Source organism: Chiloscyllium plagiosum, chromosome 3 (genome assembly GCF_004010195.1).
Source record: "Chiloscyllium plagiosum isolate BGI_BamShark_2017 chromosome 3, ASM401019v2, whole genome shotgun sequence".
Classification (NCBI taxonomy): domain Eukaryota; kingdom Metazoa; phylum Chordata; class Chondrichthyes; order Orectolobiformes; family Hemiscylliidae; genus Chiloscyllium; species Chiloscyllium plagiosum.
In genome coordinates this window covers 132422130-132450010 of record NC_057712.1, presented here as the reverse complement: position 1 = coordinate 132450010, position 27881 = coordinate 132422130, and the positions used below count along the sequence as shown (strand labels likewise).

Here is a 27881-nt window from a genome sequence, read left to right as displayed (position 1 = left end):
GAAACGTCGATTCTCCTGTTCCCTAGATGCTGCCTGACATTCTGGTGTCCCTTGTGATCCTAAGAATGGGTCTGGTCACAACGTCACTCCATATAGTTAGACTGTGCCATACCAGCTGTCCCTTGTAGAGAAACCTGTGTGGAAACCGCTTTTCACCGCAGGTCTACTAAGCATCATTAGCATTAGCGCAATATCCAGAAAAAGGTCAGAAGTCACATGACATCAGGTTTTAGTCCAACAGGTACATTTCAAATCACAAGCTTTTGGAGCACTGTTCTTTCGTCAGGTAACATCAATACTAGCACCTCTACATCATGTTGAAAAAGGAGAGGGTGGGTCCTATCAAAGTTGAAACTTTATTGCTGGAACAGCACAGCAGGTCAGGCAGCATCCAGGGAACAGGAGATTCGACGTTTCGGGCACAGGCCCTTCTTCAGGAATGAGCAGAGAGTGTTCAGCAGGAGAAGATAAAAGGGATCCTTCCAGCCCGGCACCGCCTTCCTGGCCTGCAGTCTTCTTCTTGACCTCTCCGCCTCCATCCTACTCCGACCTATCACCCTCACCTTGACCTCTTTCCACCTATCACATTTCCAACGCCCCTCCTCCAAGTCCCTCCTCCCTACCTTTTATCTTCTCCTGCTGAACACTCTCTGCTCATTCCTGAAGAAGGGCCTGTGCCCGAAACGTCGAATCTCCTGTTCCCTGGATGCTGCCTGACCTGCTGTGCTGTTCCAGCAATAAAGTTTCAACTTTGATCTCCAGCATCTGCAGACCTCACTTTCTCCTCTGATACGTGTATGGAATGAGCTGCCAGAGGAAGTGGGGGAGGCTAGTACAATTTCAGCATTTAAAAGCCATCTGAATGGCTATATGAATAGGAAGTGTTTAGAGGGATATGGACCTTGTGCTGGCAGGTGGGATGAGATTGGGCTAGGATACCTGGTCAGCATGGACAAGTTGGACCAAAGGGTCTGTTTCCATGCTGTACATCTCTATGACTCTAATTAAAGGAATCTTATCAAAAGCCATACACGGAAAAGGAATCCAAATGTATCCCTGAATTTTATTCTGTTAAAAAATGATCTCTTAATGAGGAAATGGAAACCATTGCATATTCAGGCAGATGAAAAATGGGCAGAAGTTCATCAAATTATATTGCCAATGGGATACTAAAAATGTTTGTTTGGCGTGGCACATGAGCTGCCACTGGGGGAGTGGGCGGTCATTTAATAGTGAGCAAAACTCAAACTAAAATACAAAAACATTTTTACTGGTTTGGATTGCACAAGGATGTAGTTGAATTTTGCCAGACCTGTCATACATGTCAGGTAATTGGAAAACCACAGGTTTTGAGGAACGTTTTACAAAAGTCTTAATTGACCTCTACCTAAAGCAAAAAGTGAGTATCAGAATTTGTTAACAATAATGGATGTGTCCGTTAGATTTGCCTAAAAGATACTGCCTCAGGCAAAAGGCTCTCAAGTTTTTTTAAAAAGAACACATGTGCAATGAAGGGGGAATGGCCAGTTCTCCCAGCTCAGCTGCTCTCTGGATTGGTTTGGTTTTCGCATTCTGGCTGTTCACTGAAAGCAGTCAGTTCAGTTTGAAGCTGCTGGTCCAAGAAGCAGCTATATGGAAGAAGGTGTTCTGTGCTGCCATCTCTCTCTCTCTCTCTCTCGCCTGTAAGACCCTGTGTTTGATTTTACCTTTTGTGCAAAGGGGTATTTATGGGGATTGTTGCATGTATTGGGAACAGCATCATTAAGTTGTGGTAATCTGTTGGGTTTTCAGGTAGGCTACATTATCCGGTATACAGTTCTCTTGGTCAGGGGGTTTGGTCTGGTCTATAACAAAGGTGAAAATGCAAGATTTAAAAAGGATTTAAGGGGCAACTTTTTCACACAGAGAGTGGTGCATGTATGAAATGAGCTGCCAGTTGAAGTGGTGGAGGCAGGTAGAATTATAAAATTTAAAAGGCATCTTGTCAGGCATATGAATAGGAACGGTTTAGAGAGATATGGGCCAAGTGCTGGCAAGTGGGATTAGATTAATTTAGGATATATGGTCGGCCGAAGAGTCTGTTTCCATGCTGTATACCTCTCTGACTCTAAATGAATATTTTTAAAAAAACAATGACAAAACCATACCCACTACTGTCCAAAATCAGATATCTCACTCTTGCTCTCTTTTTTCTAATAAAGTACATTGAAAAAGTAAGTGTTTTATACTCCAGCTCACTCCTGCCTACTTAGTCTCTTGATCTGGTTCCTGAGCAGCCAAATCTGCATCACACTTTGAATCATGATATCACCTTTGGAACTCTCTCTCTGGATTCAGCTGCACTCCCCCTACTGCCACTCTGACTGATCCTGCTCCTCAGGTATTTATCTGGCAGTTTCTGTTGCTGTTCACCTCCAGATTCACTCTGCTGTTCTGTGCTCCCATTGCCATTGACTTTACATCCCTTTGTAAAATATGCCACCTTAGATTTCAAATTAATTCCCATATTTTGACAACAACTTAAATTAATTTATGTCCTTCATGCTTTTGCACTATCCTTTCTTCACTATGTCTTACAACAGTAGGAAAGTTGCACTGGAACACTCCTGTCAGAGTAGGCCATGAAGACAGTTGAGCCTGACCCCATCATTCATATAATCATTGCTGGTTGAACACTTCAATGCCTTTTGCCTTCTACATTCCCATTACCCACTCTGGCGTTGATAATCAGAAATTTATCAATTTCTACTGTAATTATACTCAGAGAAGAGACTTCCATAACATTCTATGATTGAGAAGTCCAAAGGTTCTTAGTTTAAAAAAAGGTCTCCTAATCTCAGACCAAGTGGCATCTATTTATTTTTAAATTCTGTCCCCGGTTCTAGATTCTCCAACCAGCGGGAAAGTCTTACCTGTATGCTATTTATGCTGTCTATCCCTTTAAATGCATTGCAAGTTTCAATCAGAATGAGATCACCTCTCATTCTTCTAAATTAGAGCGTACAGGTCCAACACCAGCCAGTAAAAGGCAGTGCCTGTCTAGTGAGATTATTTTAACTACCTTAAAGGCTATTAGTTCTAGGTCTGATTCTGACTTTTACTCTATCATTAAATTGAAAAATACTTACCAGTTGATTTCCCACTTTGACCCAAATTCTCAGATACTCCATAAGACACAGGAGTAGAACGAACCCATTCATCGCATTTGGAAAAGCATGGCCTAATTAGGGATAGTCAGCATGGCTTTGTACAGGGCAAGTCATGTCTTAGTAACTTGATTGAATTTTTCGAGAAGGTGACAAAGGTGATTGATGAGGGTAGAGCAGTGGATATTTTCTACATGGATTTTAGTAAGGCTTTCGACAAGATTCCTCATGGTAGGCACATCAGGTTAAGATGCATGGTACCCACGGTGACTTTGCCGAATGGATTCAGAATTGGTTTGCTCATAAAAGGCAGAGGGTAGTGATGGAAGCGTGTTTTTCAGGACAGAGATCCATGACTAGTAGTGTTCAACAGACACCCTTACCGGGACTTTTGCTGTATATATTGTTATGGACTAGGCCAGACCATTCAAAACATTCTTCAGCAGGCAACCCAGACCATAACTTTGCAATTTATTTCAGTATGTGTACAGTCAAAACTTCCCAGAGTAAGTTAGCTAGGCTAACTACCAGGTTTTAAGACAGACAGAAATTTATTCACAAAATTACACAATGAAATACAAAGAGCAAAGGACCCCTACAGAACCCCTATCCAAACTAGACTTAATTATGCTGTTCCGAACATACACAATAGTCCGAATAAGCAAACCCCCTTATTAAAAAGTTTAAAAAATGGAACAGATGCTTACAGGTTGAAGTTAGAAGGGCAGAAAGAGAGAGACCCTGTTTCCACTCAGCTGAACTCCTAACTAGTTCTGGACTGAATTGCTCAGCTAGCGAGCTGATCACTTCCCTTTCATTATACAAGTCACTTCTGAAACATGACCACTTTGACCTGAAGTCTCATCTGTTTACATATAAACAAAAAGGCCTCTCAATACCCTTTAATCTCTGTACCAAACCAGTCTAATCGGAGCTGTGAGTGTTTTATTACCCCTCTGACAAAAACCAAGGGCACAGTATCTTGACAAAAGGAATAGCGTTGAGAAAAAAAGGGACCAGCTTTGTGACAATATATATATATAAATGACTGGATGTAAATGTAGGTAGATGGGTAAGTAGGTTTACAGACGATGCAAAGATTGCTGGAGTTGTGAGTTGTGTATAAAGTTGTTAAAGGATACAGCGGGATATAGATCAGTTGCAGATATGATGAAGAAATGGCAGATAGAGTTTAATCCAGGTAAGTATGAGATGCTTCACTTTGGGAGATCAAATATTAAGGAAAAGTATACAGTTAATGACAGGACCTAAACAGCATTGATGTACAGAGGGATCTTGGGGTTCAAGTTCATAGCTCTCTGAAAGTGGCCTTGTAAAGAAGGCTAATGCTTGCCAGGGAATTGAGGAGTAAGTGAGGACTGCAGATGCTGGAGATCAGAGCTGAAAATGTGTTGCTGGAAAAGCGCAACAGGTCAGGCAGCATCCAAGGAACAGGAGAATCGACGTTTCGGGCATAAGCCCTTTTTCAGGAATGAGGAAAGTGTGCCCAGCAGGCTCAGATAAAAGGTGGGGAGGAGCATTGGAAATGCGATAGTTGGAAGGAGGTCAAGGTGAGGGTGATAGGCCGGAGTGGGGTGGGGGCGGAGAGGTCAGGAAGAAGATTGCAGGTTAGGAAGGCGGTGCTGAGTTCGAGGGATTTGACTGAGACAAGGTGGGGGGAGGGGAAATGAGGAAACTGGAGAAATCTAAGTTCATCCCTTGTGGTTGGAGGGTTCCTAGGCAGAAGATGAGGCGCTCTTCCTCCAACCGTCCTGTTGCCATTGGCTGGCGATGAAGGAGTCCAAGGACCGGCATGTCCTTGGTGGAGTGGGAGGGGGAGTCGAAGTGTTGAAGGTGCCGGGAGGTTGGGTTGGGTTGGTGGGGGGTGTGGACCTGACGAGGGAATCACGGAGGGAGTGGTCTTTTCGGAACGCTGATAGGGAAGGGGAGGGAAATATATCCCGGGTGGTGGGGTCCATTTGGAGGTGGCGGAAATGACGGCGGATGGTCCGCTGTACATGGAGGTTGGTGGGGTGGTAGGTGAGGACCAGTGGGGTTCTGTCCTGGTGGTGGTTGGAGGGGCGGGGCTCAAGGGCGGAGGAGCGGGAAGTGGAAGAGATGCGGTGGAGGGCATCGTCGACCACGTCTGGGGGGAAATTGCGGTCCTTGAAGAAGGAGGCCATCTGTACGGATTTGGAACTGGTCCTCCTGGGAGCAGATGCGGCGTAGACGAAGGAATTGGGAATATGGGCGTTTTTACAGGGGGTAGGTTGGGAGGAGGTGTAGTTTAGGTAGCTGTGGGAGTCGGTCGGTTTATAATAAATGTCCATGTTGATTCGGTCGCCCGAGATAGAAATGGAAAGGTCTAGGAAGGGGAGGGAGGAGTCTGAGACAGTCCAGGTGAATTTGAGGTCGGGGTGGAAGGTGTTGGTAAAGTGGATGAACTGTTCAACTTCCTCGTGGGAGCACGAGGCAGCGCCGATACAGTCATCGATGTAGCTGAGGAAAAGGTGTGGGGTGGTGCCAGTGTAGCTGCGGAAGATGGACTGTTCCACATATCCTACGAAGAGGCAGGCATAGCTGGGGCCCATGCAGGAGCCCATGGCTACTCCTTTGGTTTGGAGAAAGTGGAAGGATTGGAAAGAGAAGTTGTTCAGGGTGACGACCAGTTCAGTCAGTCGAAGGAGGGTGTCAGTGGAAGGGTACTGGTTGTACGGCGGGAAAGGAAGAAGCGGAGGGCTTTGAGTCCTTCGTGATGGTGGATGGAGGTGTACAGGGACTGGATGTCCATGGTGAAGATAAAGCGTTGGGGACCGGGGAAGCGAAAATCATGAAGGAGGTGGAGGACGTGGGTGGTGTCCCGAACGTAGGTGGGAAGTTCTTGGACTAAGGGGGACAGGACCGTGTCGAGATATGCAGAGATGAGTTCGGTAGGGCAGGAGCAGCTGAGACAATGGGTCGGACGGGGCAGTCAGGTTTGTGGATTTTGGGCAGGAGGTAGAAACGGCCGGTGCGGGGTTGTGGTTGAGGTTGGAGGCGGTGGATGGGAGATCCCCTGAGGTGATGAGGTTATGAAGAGAAAATGAGGTCTGCAGATGCTGGAGATCGGAGATGGAAATGTGTTGCTGGAGAAGCGCAGCAGGTCAGGCAGCATTCTAGGGAACAGGAGAATCGACGTTTCGGGCATTAGCCATTCTTCAGGAATCAGGTGTTCAATTCTGGTCTCTACATTACAGAAAGAATGTGGAGGCTTTGGAGAGGGTACAGAAGCAGCTTAGCAGGATGTTGCCTGGATTAGTGGGTATGAACTATAAGGAAAAGCTAGAAAAACCCAGGTTGTTTTCTCTGGGACGGTGGAGGCTGAGGTGAGATGAGACAGAAGTCTATAAAATTATTAGATGCAGAGGTAGGGTTGATGCTCAGAATCTTTTTCCCAGTGTTGAGTTTCATGCACAAGAATATCCACATTCCTCAGTTTAGCACTTTTTTGGTCTCTTTCACCATTTAAATGATAGTCTGCCTTTTTGATTCTTACCATGAAGCCCATGACCCACACCGTCCTACATTAAACTCCATCTGTCAATGTTTTGTCCCATTGTCGATTCCATGTGCCCTCATTATAAATCCACAATTGTATTTATTAAGAATTGTAGTTGATAGACCATTTTGTTTAATAGTTGAGAGTGTGTTGCTGGAAAAGCACAGAAGATCAGACAGCATCAAAGGAGCAGGAAAATCGACGTTTCTGGCTGGAGCCCTTCTTCAGGATTGAGGCTGGGAGCCTCAGGGGCCATTTATCTCTCCACTCGGAGGCTTCCATCCTCATTCCTGATGAAGGGCTCTGGACCAAAATGTCGAATTTCCTGCTCCTCGGATGCTGCCTAACCTGCTGTGCTTTTCTAGCCGCACACTCTCAACTCAGATCTCCAGCATCTGCAGACCTCACTGTCTCCATTTTATTTAATACCTGACAGAGATAATTGGTAATCTTGGTAACAGGAACAAAAATCTTGTATATTGTAACTCACAAGCTAGAGCTATGGCACAGCCTTTTTCATAACACTAGTTTATTCTGAAGCCAATCATCAGTCTATGCTATGACTCTTGCTATGTCTCTGGAGCCCATACAAGCCAAACTGGGTCCAGATGACAGATTTTGAATACAAAGGGAGCTAGTGAAACAGGTGTGATTTTACAACAGCTGATAGCAGAATACATGCACTAAATATTAGTTTATTTTAGCAAATTCAAGTGGTGTTGAGTTTTTTGGAGGAGTTTTCACCATGAGGCCTAACATGCTTCTTCATAGTAACTAACAAAATACACTTCGTTAACTACTCATCATGCATCTCTGGAGTTCCTCATGTCCAATTCCAAACACATCTTATCATGTGCTGAAAATGTGTTGCTGGGAAAGCGCGGCAGGTCAGGCAGCATCCAAAGAGCAGGAGAATCGACATTTCGGACATGAGCCCTTTTTCAGGAAGGCTAATGCCTGAAACGTCGATTCTCCTGCTCCTTGGATGCTGCCTGACCTGCTGCGCTTTTCCAGCAACACATTTTCAGCTCTAATCTCCAGCATCTGCAGTCCTCACTTTCTCCTAGAACATCGTATCATGTGCCATTCTCAGAAGAATTTGACACTTTTAGGATTTCCTTTAACTGGCATTAATTGCACTTGCCATCTTTAAAAGCTTATTGTATACAACAATAACAACTGTCAATCTGGAGCTGACCTGCACTGTTCCTGGCATTTATCCAAGGAGAAAATTGGCTCCCTGCTTTGCGGGACATATCTTGAGCTGCTGGACAGCTTTGCCCAGGAACAGCAGTGGAGGACATAATATCAGTGCATGCCACTTTGGTCCAAAGTTGCCACCTATGTTTGAACAATTTGAACCTTCCCATGGAATGATCAGCACTATGGGAAGAAGGCCGATGTCCTTCTTCACTCTACCAGTGTCTAAGTGTCACCATATTCTTTCAATACCTTACACTCACTCTTGTTGCTGCAATTATACCTATCTCCCACCAAGCCACATTCTCCACTATTCTCACTATTGACTGAAACAGCTTTCCTCACTCACTGATATTCATCACAACCCCAATACCAACACCCTTGCAAGCTGTCTGCACTGGTTTCTCACTCATTTGGGATACCTCCCAATTTCACAGAAAGTAACATTAATGCCAACTCCTCATGGCTACCTTCGTATGTGGCTGCATCAAGCTGTGCATAGACTACCAAGTGTCACTACATACAGATGTTCTGCATGTCATAGAACATAGAGCATTACAGCGCAGTACCAAACTGAAGCCCACCTAACCTACACTATTCCATGTAGGTCTATATGCTTGTCCAATGACGACTTAAATGTATTAAAGTTGGTGAATCTACAACCGTTGCAGGCAAAGCGTTCCATGCCCTTACTACTCTCTGAGTAAAGTAACTACCTCTGACATCTGTCCTATATCTATCACCCCTCAAGAAAAAGCTATGTCCCCTCGTGCTTGCTGTCGCCATACTTGGAAAAAGGCTCTCCCTGTCTACCGTATCTAACCCTCTGATTATCTTATATGTCTCTATTAAGTCACCTCTCAACCTTCTTCTCTCCAACGAAAACAGCCTCAAATCCCTCAGCCTTTCCTCGTAAGACCTTCCCTCCATACCAGGCAACATCCTAGTAAATCTCCTCTGCACCTTTTCCAAAGCTTCCACATCCTTCTTATAATGCGGTGACCAGAACTGTACACAATGCTCCAAGGGCGGCCGCACCAGAGTTTTGTACAGCTGCAGCATAACCTCATGGTACCAGAACTCGATCTCTCTAGTAATAAAAGCTAAAACACTGTATGTCTTCTTAACAACCCTGTCAACCTGGGTGGCAACTTTCAAGGATCTGTGTACATGGACACTGAGATCTCTCTGCTCATCTACACTCCCAAGAATCTTACCATTAGCCCAGTATTTTGCATTCTGGTTACTCCGACCAAAGTGAATCATCTCACACTTGTCCACATTAAACTCCATTTGCCATCTCTCAGCCCAGCTCTGCAGCTTATCTATGTCTCTCTGTAACCGACAACATCCTTCGTCACTATCCACAACTCCACCGACCTTAGTGTCGTCTGCAAATTTACTAACCCACCCTCCTACGCTCTCATCCAGGTCGTTTATAAAAATGACTAACAGCAGAGGACCCAACACCGACCCTTGCGGTACACCACCAGTAACTGGTAACATAGAATGAACATTTCCCATCAACTACCACCCCCTGTCTTCTTTCAGCAAGCCAATTACTGATCCAAACTGCTACATCTCCCACAATCCCATTCCTCTGCATTTTGTATAATAGCAGGGAACCTTATCGAACACCTTGCTGAAATCCATAAACACCACATCAACCGGTTTACTCTCATCTACCTGTTTGGTCACTTTGTCAAAAAAGTCAATAAGATTCGTTCGGCACGACCTACCCTTCACAAAACCATGCTGACTGTCCCTGATCAGATTATTCTTTTCTAGATGGTTATAAATCCTATCTTTTACAACCTATTCCAACACATTACCAACAACTGAAGAGAGTGTCACTGGTCTGTAATTACCAAGGTTGTCTCTACTCCCCTTCTTGACGAGGGGAACCACATTTCCTATCCTCCAGTCTTCTGCCATTATTCCTGTAGACAATGATGATTTAAAGATCAATGCCAAAGGCTCGGCAATCTCTTCCCTGGCTTCCCAGAGGGTCATAGGATAAATCCCATCCGGGCTGAAATTGTGTTGCTGGAAAAGCGCAGCAGGTCAGGCAGCATTCAAGGAGCAGGAGAATCGACGTTTCGGGCATGAGCCCTTCATCAGGAAGGCTCATGCCCGAAACGTCGATTCTCCTGCTCCTTGGATGCTGCCTGACCTGCTGCGCTTTTCCAGCAACACATTTTCAGCTCTGATCTCCAGCATCTGCAGTCCTCACTTTCTCCTAAATCCCATCCGGCCCAGGGGACTTATCTATTTTCACACTCTGCAGGATTTCTAATACCTCTTCCTTGTGAACCTCAATCCCACCTAATCTAGTAGCCTGTATCTCAATATTCTCCTCGACAACATTGTCGTTTTCTAGAGTGAATACGGTCGACAAATATTGATTTAGTGCTTCCCCTATCTCCTCTGACTCCACACATAACTTCCCACTACTATCCTTGATTAGCCCTAATCTTATTCTCATCATTCTTTTACTCCTTAAATACCTACAGAAAGCCTGAGGTTTATCCTGATCCTATCCGCCAACAACTTCTCATGTCTCCTCCTGGCTCTTCTGAGCTCTCTCTTTAGGTCTTTCCTGGCTACCTTGTAACCCTTAAGTGCCCTAACTGAGCCTTCACATCTCATCTTAACATAAGCCTTCTTCTTCCTCTTGACCAGAGATTCCACTCCCTTTGTAAACCACGGCTCCCACACTCTACAGCTTCCTCCCTGCTGACAGGTACATATTTATCTTTTCCTTGAATAAGCTCCACATTTCTAATGTGCCCATCCCCTGCAGTTTCCTTTCCCATCCTATGCTTCCTAAATCTTGCCTAATCGCATCGTAATTGCCTTTCCCCCAGCTGTAACTCTTGCCCAGTGATATACACCTATCCCTTTTTATCTAACAGAATTGTGATCGCTGTCACCAAAGTGCTCACCTACTTCCAAGTCTAACATCTGGCCGGGCTCATTACCCAGTACCAAATCTAATGTGGCTTTGCCCCTTGTTGGCCTGTCTACATACTGTGTCAGGAAGCCCTCCTGCACACACTGGACAAAAACTGACCCATCTATAGTACTCGTACTATAGTGTTCCCAGTCAATATTTGGAATGTTGAAGTCCCTCATGACAACTTCCCTGTCTCTCTCACTCCTATCGAAAATCATCTTTGCTATTTTTTCCTCTACATCTCTGGAACTATTTGGAGGCCTGTAGAAAACTCCTAACAGGGTGACCTCTCCTTTCCTGTTTCCAACCTCAGCCCACACTACCTCAGTTGACGAGTCCCCAAACATCCTTTCTGCAACTGTAATACTGTCCTTGACCAACAATGCCACACCTCCCCCTCTTTTACCATCTTCTCTGTTCTTACTGAAACAACTAAATCCTGGAATCTGCAACAACCATCCATGTCCCCACTGCTGTGAAGAATGGAACTGGCCTCGCTGCTGCGGAACGCTGCAGGTAGTTAGACCATTCCATTTCACCTGCCTTTCATTGAGAAATTTGCAAAGAAAAGCACCTTTGACCACCAGTCTATCACAAAGTGGTCAGCTTGCAACATCCTCAAGACCCTGAGGGAAAAGGAGAGGATGGATTCTGTCATGTGGTTCCCTGAGCAGACCCGGGGGCTCCAAGCCTCATTCCTGATGAAGGGCTCCGGCCCTAAACATCGATTCTCCTGCTCCTTGGATGCTGCCTAACCTGCTGTGCTTTTCCAGCAATACAATCTCAACTCTGATCTCCAGCATGTGCAGACCTCACTGTCTCCTCTTTCATTCATAACTGTACTTACCGCACTTGGCTTACTACAGTAGGTTTTGATTCATTCTGCCTGGTACTAAGTCTATCAGTACTTATTGCACTTTGTTCAGTATACTTCCAAAAGTCAATATTGTTAAGAAGTTAAGAATTTTAATTTCTGTGTATAAAAATGAGATATATTAGCTACATTCTGCTATATCTTTAATTATTTGACATTTCATTATACTGCTTTGTTCAGTTCCAAAACAATATGAGGAATAACATTAAATCCACTCATGTAAAGAATTTTGAGGGATATATTATTAATCTTTTAGAATGCAATTTTGTATTAATTAGTGTTGGTGTAATTATTCTAAGTTAATTTACAATTAGTGCTCTCTTTTGAATAGTGGTGTGGGTGTGTAGTTTAAGTTTTGTTTCTTTAATTCGAGCACAGTTTGTTGAGTCAGTCGCTGTGTAACAGGGCCTCCCCCCCCACTCCACTACCCCTGTGGCTACCCTCCTTCTCACTTCCCCTCCAACCTGCCTTCCCCAACCATTGTTTGGTGCTACGCGATGAACCTCCAGCGCCTTCCATCAGCATGGCCCCATGTAAGCGCACTGTGGGGAGACAGTAACGGTCACCTGTCTCCAATGACATCACTGTCCACCAATCAGAATGCCCATCTGCTTGATGGGCAAGCCACAAGCCAATCAGAGCTGTGACCTGTGGGCAAAGAACCCATCCTCCCGACTGTCACAGAGGGATTGGAACTCCATGTACTCTATCAGAGAATGTAACAAATTGAAGAAGGTTTGTGTTCCTGACTGAGACTCAGCAGGAAGATAGACAGTAGAAGATTAGGATTCAGTAACTATTTAGGCCTCAATCTGTCTACCCCCCTCCCCCACTCCAACCTCACCCTCATAACGCGCAGCCCTCCACTCCCTCTGCTCCAATCCCAACCTCACCATCAAACCAGCGGATAAAGAGGATGCAGTGGTAGTTTACCGCACTGACCTCTACACCACTGAAGCCAGACGCCAACTCGAAGACACTTATTCCTACCACCCCCTCGACCATGACCCCACCCCCCATCACCAAACCATCATACAGAACCTCATCACTTCAGGAGATCTCCCACCCACAACTTCCAACCTCGTAGTCCGGGAACCCTGCACCGCCCGATTCTACCTGCTTCCCAAGGACCATAAGCCTGACGACCCCAGCCGACGCATTGTCTCAGCATGCTCCTGCCCCACCGAACTCATCTCCACCTACCTCGATACTGTCCTATCCCCCTGGTCCAGAAACTCCCCACACATATTTGAGACACCACCCACACCCTCCGCCTCCTCCAAGACTTCCGTTTCCCCAGCCCCCAATGTCTCATTTTCACCATGGACATTCAATCCCTCTACACCTCCACCATGACCAGGGCCTCCAAGCCATCCAATTCCTCCTTTCCTGACATCCCCAACAGTACCCTTCCACTAACACTCTCATTCGTTTGGCTGAACTGGTTCTCACCCTTAACAATTTCTCCTTCATATCCTCTCACTTCCTCCAGACCAAAGGGGTAGACATGGGCACCCGTATGAGCTTCAGCTATGCCTGTCTCTTTGTCGGCTATGTGGGACAGTCCATCTTCCATAGTTACACCGGCACCACTCCCCACCTCTTCCTCCGCTACATTGATGACTGCATCGGTGCCACCTCGTGCTCCTGTGAGGAGGTTGCGCAGTTCATCAACTTCACCAACACATTCCACCCCGCCCTTAAATTCACCTGGACCATCTCTGACACCTCCCTCCCCTTCCTGGACCTCTCCATCTCCATTAATGACGAACGACTTGACACTGACATTTTTTACAAACCCACCGACTCCCACAGCTACCTGGATTACACCTCTTCCCACCCTACCTCCTGCAAAAATGCCGTTCCGTATTCCCAATTCCTCCGCCTCTTCCATTTCTGCTCCCAGGAGGACCAGTTCCACCAGAGAACACACCAGATGGCCTTCTATTTTAAAGACCGCAATTTCCCTTCCCACCTGGTTGAATATGCCCTCCAACGCATCTCATCCACATCCCGCACCTCCGCCCTTAAACCCCACCCCTCCAACCGTAATAAGGACTGAACCCCACCCACCCCAGTCCTCACCTTCCACTGTACCAACCTTCGCATAAACCATATCATCCGCCGACATTTCCCCCGCCTCCAAACGGACCCCACCATTAGAGATATATTTCCCTCCCTATCCCTTTCTTCTTTCCAAAAGAACATTCCCTACGTGACTACCTGGTCAGGTCCACGCCCCCCAACAACTCACCCTCCCCTCCTGGCACCTTTCCCTGCCACCGCAGGAATTGCAAAACCTGCGCCCACACCTCCTCCCTCACCTCCATCCAAGGCCCCAAAGGAGCCTTCCACATCCATCAAAGCTTCACCTGCACATCCACCAATGTCATTTATTGTATCCGTTGCTCCCGATGCAGTCTCCTCTACATTGGGGAGACCGGACACCTCCTCGCAGAGCGCTTCAGGGAACATCTCCGGGACACCCGCACCAATCAACCCCACTGGCCTGTGGCCCAACATTTCAACTCCCCCTCCCACTCAACCGAGGACATGCAGGTCCTAAGCCTCCTCCACCGCCACTCCCTCACCACCCAACGCCTGGAGGAAGAACACCTCATCTTCCGCCTCAGAACACTTCAATCCCAGGGCATCAATGTAGACTTCACCAGTTTCCTCATTTCCCCTCCTCCCACCTTACCCCAGTTCCTAACTTCCAGCTCAGCAGCGTCCTCATGACCTGTCCTACCTGCCAATCTCCGTTCCCAGCTACCCGCTCCACCCTCCCCTCTGACCATCACCTCCACCCCCATTCACCTATTGTACTCTTTGCTACCTTCTCCCCAGCCCCATCCCATCTCCCACACCCCTCCATTAATCTCTCCACCCTGGAGGCTCCCTGCCTCCATTCCTGATGAAGGGCTTTTGCCCGAAACGTCGATTTTCCTGCTCCTCGGATGCTGCCTGATCTGCTGTGCTTTTCCAGCACCACTCTAATCTAGACTCTGGTTTCCAGCATCTGCAGTCCTCACTTTTGACTAGCCCATAGAAATCCTATAGTTATAGGGGATTTAATTGTAAGGGGAATAGATAGGCATTCCTGTTGCCACAAGCAAGAGTATGTTGCCTCCCAGGTGCAAGGGCCCTGGATGTCTTTGAGCGGTTGCAAATCATTCTGGAGGGGGAGGGTGATCAGCCAGTATTTGTAGTACTAATGACAAGGACAATAAAAGGGATCTGGTCCGATAAACAAAATGTAGACAACTAGGAAGAAAGTTGAAATGTAGGCCCTCAAAGGAGTTCTCTCAGGATTACTACCAGTGCCATGCGCTTGTAAGAGTAGAAAGAGCAGGATACACAGGATGAGCTCATGGCTGAGTTCAAGTGGTCACAAAAGATGCCACATAATTGGTAGACTTTGTTTTATTGTGCAGTGCATTTCAATTATTTGCAAAAAACTTACATTGAATTCATTTATTTTGTCAATCATCTTGAATCTGCACTCTCTTACTGTTAACTGGTTAGCCATCATGGTGAAGTTATTTGTGATTAATGAGGTCACAAACATCAACATTAAACTGATTAATCAATAAAGGTTACATTCACCCTTTTCTCTTTTTGAGCTAGTTGTAGCAATTTCAATTCTCCAATCCTCTAGCTTTATCAATCAAACACAAAAAACTGGCCCATCTAATGTATGTTTCTTACTTCCTTTAAACATCCTAACCCAATGAATCTCAAATCTTTTGAAGAGAATGACTTAATATCTGTTAACTTTTTTTTACATACCATAGTCTTATTATTATCAACCTTCCAGCTAATATATGAGGTCCAAGAGTCAGAAAGGATGAGACTGGTGCAGATGTTGTTTGGAGAATTACAAGTATTGAAATGATATTTCTTGTGTCATACAAGAATACAAGCCAAATCATTTATTTTAAGCATTAGCATGTTAACTGAGTTGAAATATATACATTTTATCTTAACATTTTGTTAACATCCTGGTTATCTAAATATTTCAAACTTGAACTTTATACAGGCCTGCATGCAACTCTTTTGATACGTGATCCAGATACTGGAAAACTGCATTCAAACTTCGATCACAGAATCATTGAGATTATGCGTGAGGCTAAATGTATGATAAAAATGGGTCTGGATGTGCCGGAAACAGCTAAACGTTTGCTAAAGTGTGAAGATGCAGTGAAATCTAATTACGATCTTTTGAAGGTAGGTTGTGTTTTGAAGATTGTTCATGTTTTCATTAAAATTCCATTTACATTCTAATATGTAATACTACCTCATTATATTGATTCATGCACATTCAAATCTTCATGGATACTGATAACTATTACAGAGATATATGAACTTCTGATTATCTGTGAGAATGACATCTAAAATTTCACATTAAAAAATATTTTCCAAATCAAATTTTAAAAAAAATAGTACTAACTGCCACTTTGTCTTGAAAGCAAATTATGCTTTCAACCACAGAAGCATCCGCTCCGCCTGTTCTTTTTCTTTCCTTCTCATTCTTTTGATTAGATTAGATAGATTACACTACAGTGTGGAAACAGGCCCTTCGGCTCAACAAGTCCACACCGACCCGCCGAAGTGCAACCCACCCATACCCCTACATTTACCCCTTACCTAACACTACGGGCAATTTAGCATGGCCAATTCACCTGACCTGCACATCTTTGGACTGTGGGAGGAAACCGGAGCACCCGGAGGAAACCCACGCAGACACGGGGAGAACGTGCAAACTCCACACAGTCAGTCGCCTGAGTCCTCTCTTCTATGTTTTTCTTCTCTTCTGTTTTCTTGAAGTCTTGGTCTTGGACACCTGGCCACAGCCTCCGATTCCCAGCCTCCGAAGCTGTACTGGCAGCCTGGTTCAGGGAAGCCAACAACCAGCGGTCAGAAGCGGGGAAACCAGCAACCAGTGTACCCTAAGCGGGGAAGCCAATGGCCTGCAACTGGGTCAGCAGCCTGGAGCAGGGAAGCCAGTGACCAATGTGCCCAGAGCAGGGACTCCAGCGATCTATGTGCCTGAAACAGGGATGCCTGTGACCAGCAGCCCAGTGTGGGAGCAAGGGCAGCAGCCCAAAGCTCTTGCCCACATTGCTCAGACCTTTGCTGAGGCCTGTTCTGGAGTACTGTGTGCCATTCTGGATGCCCTGTTACTGCAAGAATATTAGTAAACTGGAGAGAGTTCAGAGAAGATTTACCAGGATGTTGCCAGAAAAAGAGAGTTTGAGTTTTAAAAATAGACTTGATAGAGTCAGAGTCCTACAGCATGGAAACAGATCCTTTGGTCCAAACTGGTCTATGACGACCAAAATATCCATCCAAGCTAACTCCATTTCCCTACACTTGGCCAATATTCTTCTAATCATTTACTATCCATATATTAGTCCAAATGATATTTAAATGTTGTTGTACCTGCCTCAACCATTTCTGCTGGCAGCTCAATCCATATGCATATCAATCCACCCTCTGTGTAAAAACTGCCCTTCAGGCTCCCTTTTATTCTTTCCCCTCTAACCTTAAACTGATGCTGTCTAGGCCTTGATTCCCCAACCCTGGGAAAAAGACTGAGTGCATTCACCCTATTCATGCATCTCATGATCTTATACACCTCTATAAGGTTCCCTGTAAGTCTTCTAAAGAAAAACATCAGAGCTTATCCAAGCTTTCAGTACAACTCAGACTGTTGAGTCCTAGCAGCACCCTTGTAATTTCTGCTGAACTCTTTTCAGCCTTCTTGTAGCAAAGTTACCAAAACTGAACATAATACCCAAGTGCGAGCTCACCAACATCCTGTACAACTGCAATATAGCTTCCCTACTTCGATTCTCAATGCCCTCACGGATAAAAGCCAGTGGGCCAAAAGTTTTCTTCACTGCCCTGTCTCCCTGTGACTCCACTTTCAGAGAACATCTGAACTTCAAGGTCCCTCTGTTCCACTTCATTCCTTAATGCCCCACCATTCACCATGAAATTCCTACCTTGATTTGACTTTCGAAAATGCAAGATCTCATACTTACCTATATTAAACTCCATTTGCCATTTCTCTTCCCCAGCTGATCAAGGTCCTGCTGCAATTTTTGATAACCTTCCTCACTGACCAAAACACCACCTATTTTAGTATCACCTGCAAACCACCTAATCATGCCTTGTATATTCGCATCTAAATCATTGATACAGATAACACACAGCAATGGTCCCAGCACCGACCCCTGAGGTGCTCCACTAGTCAAAGGCCTCCAGTCCGACAAGCATCCTTACACTGTTATCCTCTGCTTCCTACCATCAAGCCAATTGTGCATCCAATTTGCCAGCTCCCCTGGATTCCATGTGACCTAGCCTTCCAGAGCAGCCTACCATGTGGAACCTTATCAATGGCCTTACTGAAATCCATATGGACTAGATCTACCACCCTGCCTTCGTCAACCGTCCTGGTCACCCCATCAAAGATGTCTAACAAATTTGTGAGGCATGATCTCCCATGCACAAACTGTGCTGAATATTCATAATCAAACCCTGCCTTTCCAAATACATATATGTCTTATATTTCACAATTTTCTCAAGTAACTTGTAATGGTGATGCTTCTTTAGCAAGGTTGTGTTGTCCTTGTTTTTTTTTCAAAAGTGTTTTATGAGACACAAGTTCCGAAATGTCTGGCTTGAAGAAGCTTTTAAGTTTTAAAAGAAATAGACTTGTACAACAAATGGGGAGTGGCCAGTTCTCCCAGCTCAGCTGTACTCTGGTTTGGTTTAGGTTTTAGCAGGCTAGCTGTTCAGAGCATGTAGTCAGCCAGTTTTGAGGCTGCTCGTCAAAGTAACAGCTGTTCCATGCTGCTATCTCTCTCTCGCCTTTAAGACCCTGTGTTTGATTTTACCTTTTGTGCCAATGGGTGTTAATGAGGATTGTGGCATATAGTTGGAACAGCATCATTAAGTTGGGATAATCTGTTAGATTTTCAGATGGATTGTTATTCTATATTCGGCTCTCTTTTGTTTGTGTATCATTCGGTAATCCTGTAAAATAAATTCTGTTTTGTATGTAAGTTAGCTCGCTGAGCTTGAAGGTTTGTTTTCAGTCGTTTCATCACCATACTAGGTAAAATCATCAGTGAGAGTTTCCGGTAAAGCTCTGGCGGTATATCCCGCCTCTCTATTTATTGGTCTTGGTTTCTTAAGGTAGGGGATGTCATTTCCTGTTTTTTTTTCAAGGGAAGATAGATAGAATGTAACTCAATGTATTTATTGATGCAGCTCTGGTTACAACACCATGCCTCTAAGAATTCTCGTGCGTGTCTATGTTTTAGAACATAGAACAGTACAGCACAGAACAGGCCCCTCAGCTCACGGATGTTGTGCCAACCATTGATCCTCATGTAAGGTAAACCTAATGTACGAACCCTCAAATTTCTGTGACCATATGCATGTCCAGCAGTCTCTTAAATATCCCCAATGACCTCGCTTCTACAACTGCTGCTGGCAACACATTCCATGCTCTCACAACTCTCTGTGGTAAGAACCCGCCTCTGACACCCCCCCACTATACTTTCCGCCACAGCTTAAAACTATGACCCCTCATGTTAACAATTTCTGCCATGGGAAAAAGTCTTTGGCTATCAACTCTATCTATGCCTCTCATTATCTTGTACACCTCAATTAGGTCCCCTCTCTTCCTTCATTTTTCCAATGAAAAAAGTCCGAGCTCAGTCAACCTCTCTTCGTAAGATAAGCCCTCCATTCCAGGCAGCATCCTGATAAACCTCCTCTGAACCCTCTCCAAAGCATCCACATCTTTCCTATAATAGGGCGACCAGAACTGGACACAGTATTCCAAGTGCAGTGAAACCAAAGTTTTATAGAGCTGCAACAAGATCTCATGGCTCTTAAACTCAATCCCTCTGTTAATGAAAGCCAAAACACCATATGCTTTCTTAACAACCCTGTCCACTTGGGTGGCAATTTTAAGGGACCTATGTACCTGCACACCAAGATCCCGCTGTTCCTCCACACTGCCAAGAATCCTGCCTTTAATCCTGTACTCAACTTTCAAGTTCGATCTTCCAAAATGCATCACTTCGCATTTATCCAGGTTGAACTCCATCTGCCACCTCTCAGCCCATCTCTGCATCCTGTCAATGTCACGCTGCAGCCTACAACAGTACTCTGTACTGTCAACGATACCTCCAACCTTTGTGTCGTTTGCAAACTTGCTAACCCATCCTTCAATCTCCTCATCCAAGTCATTAATAAAAATTACCAAAAGTAGAGGCCCAAGAACAGATCCCTGTGAAACACCACTCAGCACTGACTTCCAGGCAGAATACTTTCCTTCCACTACCACTCGCTGTCTTCTGTCGACCAGCCAAGTCTGTATCCAGACAGTTAAATTTCCCTGTATCCCCTTCCTCCTGACCTTCTGAACGAGCCTACCATGGGGAACCTTATCAAATGCCTTACTGAAGTCCATATACACCACATCCACCGCTCGACTCTCATCAACTTGTCTAGTAACATCCTCAAAGAACTCAATAAGATTTATGAGGCATGATCTGCACTTCTCAAAGCCGTGCTGACTGCCTTTAATCAAGCCATGCTCTTCCAGATGGTCATAAATCCTAACCCTCAGAATCCTTTTTAACACCTTGCAGATGACAAACGTGAGACTGACTGGTCTGTAATTGCCAGGGATTTCCCTATTTCCTTTCTTGAAGAGAGGAATTACATTTGCCTCCCTCCAGTCCTCAGGTACGACTCCGGTGGAGAGCAAGGATGCAAAGATCTTCGCAAGCGGCGAAGCAATCACATTTCTCGCTTCCCAAAGCAGCCGAGGACGAATCTGGTCTGGCCCTGGCGACTTGTCAATCTTAATGTTTGTCAAAATTTTCAGGACATCAGCTTCCTCAATCTCTATCCATTCCAGAATGCTTACCTGCTCCTCAATGGTTTCATTCACTACAAGGTCCTTTTCTTTAGTAAAGACAGAAGCAAAAAACTCATTTAGTGCTTCCGCTACCTCCTCGGACTCTATACACAAGTTCCCTATGCTATCCCTGATCGGCCCTACTCTTTCTGTTTTGACTATCCTAGGATGTGTGTGCTGTCCCAGTCAGAGTGGTGTCCTTGTCTGTCTGCATGTTTTGAAACTAGTGATAGTGGGTCATGTCTTTTAGTGACCAGTTGGTGTTCATGTATCCTGGTGTCGAGTTTCCTACTAGTTTGTCCAATGTAGTGTTTGTTTCCAGTTTTTGCATGGTATCTTGTAAATGACATGACTTTTGCTGTTGGTATCTATTGGATCAGTTGTTATATAAATGTGTTTGTAGTTTTGTGAGTTGTAATGATGCCAAGGGGTCTGAGTAGTCTGGAAGTCATTTCTGATATGTCTTTGATGTGAGGTAATGCTCAAAAATCACGAATTCTGTTTTGTTTATAACTAAGTGGTTGGGCCAGCTGCATCTTTCCTGGAATATCCACTTTACACCTGATTAAAACTAGTAGCAAAGTTAGGGTCTGGGCTACTTTCTTGACATGTTTGAAGGGGTCTGGCCTGGTACATAACAGATTAAGGGCTCTTTGCAGGATTTGCTCTTTAGTTCCAATTTGGGATGAAGGTTCCTGGACTCAAAGGCAGTGAGTGGTAGGTGTTAGTGCCTTTTGTTCAGGGTGTTGAATTTCATTGATTTAAGTAGTGCTTGCAATAACAATGGTTCTTCCAGTAACCAAGAGTTTTCTGAGGGTTGAGGAAGTAACTTTGAAGTGGTTTTGCAAAAAGTGATAAAGGCGAAGGTGCTGGAATTAGCAGACAATCTGGAGTTGGAGCTCTCTCCTTCAGTGAGAAAAAGAGAGATAATTACAGCGATAGTTCAGCATTTAAATTTGCTGGAAATGCCATCAGAATCTTTGGAGATTGTCAAAATTCAATTGAAAATGAAGCAGCTTGAGTTAGAAGTAAAAGGCAAGGAAAGGGCAACACAAATGAAATGGTTTGAATTACAATTAAAAGAGAGGGCAAAGAGAGAAAAAGAGAAAGTGGAAAGGAAGAAAGAGAGGGAGTTTGAACTTCAGAAGTTGGCACTTAGAAAAGGAGAAAGTAGGACTGCAGATGCTGGAGATCAGAGCTGAAAAATGTGTTGCTGGAAAAGCGCAACAGGTCAGGCAGCATCAAAGGATCAGGAGAATCGACATTTCAGGCATAAGCCCTTCTTCAGGAATGAGGAGGGTGTGCCAAGCAGGCTAAAATAAAAGGTAAGGAGGAGGGACTTGGGGAGGGGCGTTGGGAATGCGATAGGGACACCCGCACCAACCAACCCAACCGCCCCGTGGCTGAACACTTTAACTCCCCTTCCCACTCCGCCATGGACATGCGGGTCCTTGGCCTCCTCCATCGTCAGACTAATGCAACACAACACCTGGAGGAAGAGCACCTCATCTTCCGCCTAGGAACCTTCCAACCACAAGGGATGAATGCAGATTTCTCCAGCTTCCTTATTTCCCCTCCCCGCACCTTTTCTCAGTCCCAACCGTCGGACTCAGCACCGCCTTCTTGACCTGCAATCTTCTTCCCAACCTCTCTGCCCCCACCCCCTCTCTGGCCTATCACCCTCACCTTAATCTCCTTCCACCTATCGCACTCCCAACGTCCCTCCCCCAAGTCCCTCCTCCCTACCTTTTATCTTAGCCTGCTTGGCACACCTTCCTCATTCCTGAAGAAGGGCTTATGCCCAAAACATCGATTCTTCTGCTCCTTTGATGCCTGCCTGACCTGCTGCGTTTTCCAGCAACACATTTTTCAACTTAGAAAAATCAGTTTAAAAGGATGGAGATGAAGACTAGTAACTGGACTCCATACTTTAGTCTTCATCTCAGAACATAGAACAATACAGTACAGAACAGGCCGTTTGGCTGACCTGTAAACTATTCCAAGCTCATCCCCCTACATTATCCCATCATCATCCATATGCTTATCCAAGGATTGTTTAAATCTCCCTAATGTGGCTAAGTTAACTACATTGGCAGCTAGAGCATTCTACTCCCATACTACTCTCTGAGTGAAGAACCTGCCTCTGACATCTGCCTTAAATCTATCACCCCTCAATTTGTAGCTATGTCCCCTAGTACAAGTTGATGTCATCATCCTAGGAAAAAGACTTTCACTGTCTACTCTGTCTAATTCTCTGATCATCTTGTATGTCTCTATCAAATCCCCTCTTAGCCTTCTTCTTTCCAATGAGAACAAACCCAAGTCTCTCAGCCTTTTCTCATAAGTGCTTCCCTCCAGACCAGGCAACATCCTGCTAAACCTCCTTTGCACCTTTGCCAATGCTTCCACATCCTCCCTATAATGGGGTGACCAGAACTATACACAATATTCCAAGTGTGGCCGCACCAGCGTTTTGTATAGTTGCAGCATGACATTGCAGCTCTGGAACTCAATCTCTCTACCAATGAAACTTAACACACCGTATGTCTTCTTAACAGCACTATCAGCAACATGACCTCACAATTCCTATAGTTAATGCTCTGACCAATAAAGGAAAGCATACCAAACGCCTTCTTCTCTATCCTATTTAGCTGCAACTCTACTTTCAAGGAATTATGAACCTGGACTCCAAGGTCTCTTTGTACAGCAATACTCCCCAGAACTTTACCTGCTCTGATTTGCTTTTCTAAAGTGCATCACCTCAGCCCATTGGCCTATCTGATCAAGATCCTTTTGTACTCTGAAGTAACCTTCCTCGCTCTACACTGCAACTCCGATTTTGGTGTTATCTGCAAACTTACTAACTATACCTCCCATGTTCACATCCAAATCATTTATATAAATTATGAAAAGTAGTGGACCCAGCATGGATCCTTGTGGCACTACACTGGTCACAGGCCTCCAGTCTGAAAAGCATCCCTCCACCACCACCCTCTGTCTTCTACCTTCGAGCCAGTTCTTTATCCAAATGGCTTGTTCTCCCTTTATTCCATCTAACCTTGCTAACCAGTCTCCAATGATGAACATTATCAACCGCTTTACTGAAGTCCATGTACATCATGTCTATTGCTCTGCCCTCAATCCTCTTTATTACTTCTTCAGAGAACTCAATCCAGTTTATGAGACATGATTTCCCACACACAAAGCCATGCTGACCATCCCTAATCAGTCCTTGCCTTTCCAAATACATGTAAATCCTGTCCCTCAGGATTCCCTCCAACAATTTGCCCACACTGATGTCAGGCTCATCGGTCTATAGTTCCTAGGCTTTTCCTCACTACCTTTCTTAAGTAGTTACACCACATTAGCCAACCTCCAGTCTTCTGTCATCTCACCCGTGACTATCGATAATAAAGATATCTCAGCAAGGGGCTAAACAATCACTTCCCTAGCTTCCCACAGAGTTCTCAGATACACCTGATCAGGTCCTGGGGATTTATCCACTTTTATGTATTTTAAGACATCCAGCACCACCTCCTCTGTAATATGGACATACTCCAAGATGTCACCATCTATTTCCTCACATTCTATATTTTCCATGTTCTTTTCCACAGTAAACATTGATGCAAAATACTCATTTTTAATCTCCCCTGTCTCCTGTGGCTCCACACATAGGCTGCCTTGCTAATCTTTGAGGGGCCCTGTTCTCTCCCCAGTTATCCTATTTTTCCTTAATGTGTTTATAAAATTCATTTGGATTCTCCTTAACCTTATTTGCCAAAAGCTATCTCATGCCCCCTTCTTACCCTCCTGATTTTCCTCTTAAATATACTCCTACTGCCTTTATACTCTTCTGAGGATTCATTCGCTCTCTCCATTCTATACCTAACTAATGCTTTAAATATCTCTGAAACTTTAGTCCCTACTTTCAAGACTGTTTTTAATTCCTCTGCCACCACTTTCAAATTATTGTTTGTTAACTAAGAACATAATATCATAGGACTTGGATGCAGTGTAGGCAATTTGGCTCATTGAACCACTCTACTATTCAATCAAGGCTGATCTGGTTGTCGTTTCAACTCCACTTTCCTGCCTGACCCATTTAATAATAGCCTCCATAACAATCATACATTTGTCTAACTCTATCTTCAGTTGTTAACAATATTTCACTTTCCACAGATTCTGGCAGATCTGGTGTTGATTTCTAGCACTTTTATTTTAGATTTCCAACATCTGCAGTATTTTACTTTTATTGATATGCTCTACATCAGTGTTGTTCAATACATTCATCATTACCACATGCACAAGATAATGCTGTTCATTTTCAGAACAAAATACTATTTATTTGTATTAAACTTAGATCTCAAAATTTCACTTGAGAAGGTAGTGAACTGCTTTACTCATAGTGCTGTAAGGAAGAAAGTCCCAAGATGTTCACCACCTAACATGGATTGAAGGGGGATTGCCACTTCCCAGATCATAAGCTGCTGGAACTTAATTTATTCAAGAGACACATTGTAGCCTCAGCAATGACCACTGCTCCAGATGGCCTTAATGAGACAAGAACTGCTGATTATTAGATAGACCAGGACCTCCTGGAGTTGAAACTTCCTCTCAGATGGAGGGAAGAAAGTGTCCTCAAGCCATTTAAAGATCCAAAGGCATGAAATGGACTGTATGAGCCAGCCAAGCATACACAGTAGAGTACCCGAAGCAAATTGCTTAAATATATTTAAGAGGAAGCTGAACAAGAATATTGGTGATGAAGGAGAAATGTTTTGAAGGAATTCCTGAGAGTTTCAAGTGAAGATAGTTAAGAGGAAAGTCATGTGGTAATATTGTAACTCAAAAACCTTGATATCATCCAGGACTAAGCAGACCACTTAATTGACACCACATCCACAGACATGTATTCATTCCACCACTGACACTCAGTAGCAGTAGTGTGTTTCTAACTATGAGATTCACTGCAGAAATTCACCAAAGGTTCTTAGATAGCACTTTCCAAAGTCATAATCACTTTCATCCAGAAGTACAAAGGCAGCAAATTGATGGGAACACCACCACCTGCAAGTTCCACTCCAAGCCATCCACCTCCTGACTTGGAAATAAATCACCATTCCTGCATTAATGCTAGATCAGTTTCCTGGAATTCCTTTCCTAATGGCATACTGTGTCTCCCTGCAGCAGATGGACTGCAGCAGTTCAAGAAGGCAGCTCACCACCACCTTCCCAAGAACAATTATAGATGGGCAATAAATTCTAGCACAGTCGATGCTACCCACACATTATAAGTGAATTTAAAAATCCAGCATAGTCCAACTGGGTTGAACATCTTGTTTCTGGACTATAACAAAGCAATACATATTTGTGACAAAATATATTTTTTGTATGTCATTGTGCAGTGTGTTCTAAGTTGGCAGTTGTGGAGAGGAAATTAGCTGGAGAATAGCAACATCCAGGAAACATATGTCACAGGGTTGCTTCATTTAATCCTAACTAGTATAGGCCTAGTTGTAAGTTTTTCTATAGCTTGGACTTTAAACATGAACTCTATTTTTCTCTCCACAGATGCCTTTAGACCTACTGAATTTCTCCAGCAATTTCTATTTTTATTTGAGACCTACAGCATCCATTGTACTTTGCTTTAATTTATTTTGCTAGGTGAGGCATCAATAGGGATGTAGAGTCAGATATTTAAGGAGATATTTCAAAATACTCAAAATAAACATATGGTCATTGAGTCATGCATCTCAGAATCCTTCGATCCAACTCGTCTACGCTGACCAAGTTTCCCTTTGCCTGTACTTAGTCCATATCCCTCTAAACCTTTTCTAGTCATGTACCTAATCCATGTCTTTTAAATGTTGTAACTGTGCCTACATCTACGACTTCCTCTGGCAGATCATTCCACATCTGAACATGTGTAAAAAAAGTTGCCCTTCAGGTCCCTTTTAATTTTTTCTCCTCTCAACTTAAAACTATGCCCCCTGGTGTTTGTTTTAGATTCTTCGGCCCAACAAGTCCACACCGACCCTCCGAAGAGCAACCCACCCGGACCCATTCCCCTAACATTTACCCCTTCACCTAACACTATGGGCAATTTAGCATGGCTGTGCTCTTCCAGCACCACTAATCCAGAATCTGGTTACCAGCATCTGCAGTCATTGTTTTTACCTAATTTAGCATGGAAAATTCACCTAAACTGCACATTTTTTTGGGACTGTGGGAGGAACCCGGAGCACCCAGAAGAAACCCACGCAGACACAGGGAGAATGTGCAAACTCCATACAGACCCCGTTGTCTGAGGTGGGAATTGAACCTGGGTTTCTGGCATTGTGAGGCAGCAGTGCTAACCACTGTGCCACCGTGCTGCCCATCCTAAGGAAAAGACCTCTGCTATTCACCTTATCTATGCCTCTCATGATTTTATGAACCTCTATAAGGTCATCCTTTCTAATATGTTCAAAAGTGTAATCATATCATTCATGGTTAACTAAAGAAATATGGAAAAGCACCAAACCTAAGGAAAAAGCATTCAGCTATGCCAAGATGAGCAACAGGTCAAGTAATTATTACATTATGAAGAATGGCATAAAAGGATTAAAAGTTTACTTAACAAATACATTAAGGGCAAAAGGGTAACTAGGGAGAGAATAGGACCCCTCAAAGATCAGCATGGCGGCCTTGTGTGGAGTGCAGAAAATGGGGGAGATATTAAATGAGTCTTTTGCAAAAGTATTTACTGTGGAAAAGCATATGGAAGATATAGGCTGTAGGGAAATAGATGGTGACATCTTGCAAAATGTCCAGATTACAGAGGGGAAAGTGCTGGATGTCTTCAAACGGGTAAAGGTGGATAAATCCCCAAAAACTGATCAGGTGTACCCGAGAACTCTATGGGAAGCTAGAAAAGTGTTTGCTGGACATCTTGCTGAGATATTTGTGTCATCGATCACCATCGAGGTGCCAGAAGACTGGAGGTTAGCTAACGTGATGCCACTGTTTAAGAAGAGTGGTAAGGACAAGCCATGGAACTATAGACCAGTGAGCCAGACATCGGTGGTGGATAAGTTGTTGGAGGGAATCCTGAGTGACAGGATGTACATATATTTGGAAAGGCAAGGACTGATTAGGGATAGTCAACATGGCTTTGTGCGTGGGAAATCATGTCTCACAAACTTGATTGAGTTTTTTGAAGAAGTAACAAAGAGGATTGATGA

The 27881-nt window shown here is 44.4% G+C and overlaps 1 protein-coding gene across 1 annotated transcript in view; it reads left to right on the top strand.

Annotated features, from left to right (window-relative positions):
• Positions 1–27881, top strand: part of LOC122540179 (dynein axonemal heavy chain 8-like) — a 1249383-nt gene that overhangs the window by 348939 nt on the left and 872563 nt on the right. The window contains exon 18 of the mRNA XM_043675521.1: positions 15754–15941. Within this exon, the coding sequence (XP_043531456.1) occupies positions 15754–15941 (188 nt within the window). The remainder of the gene's footprint in view (positions 1–15753; positions 15942–27881) is intronic.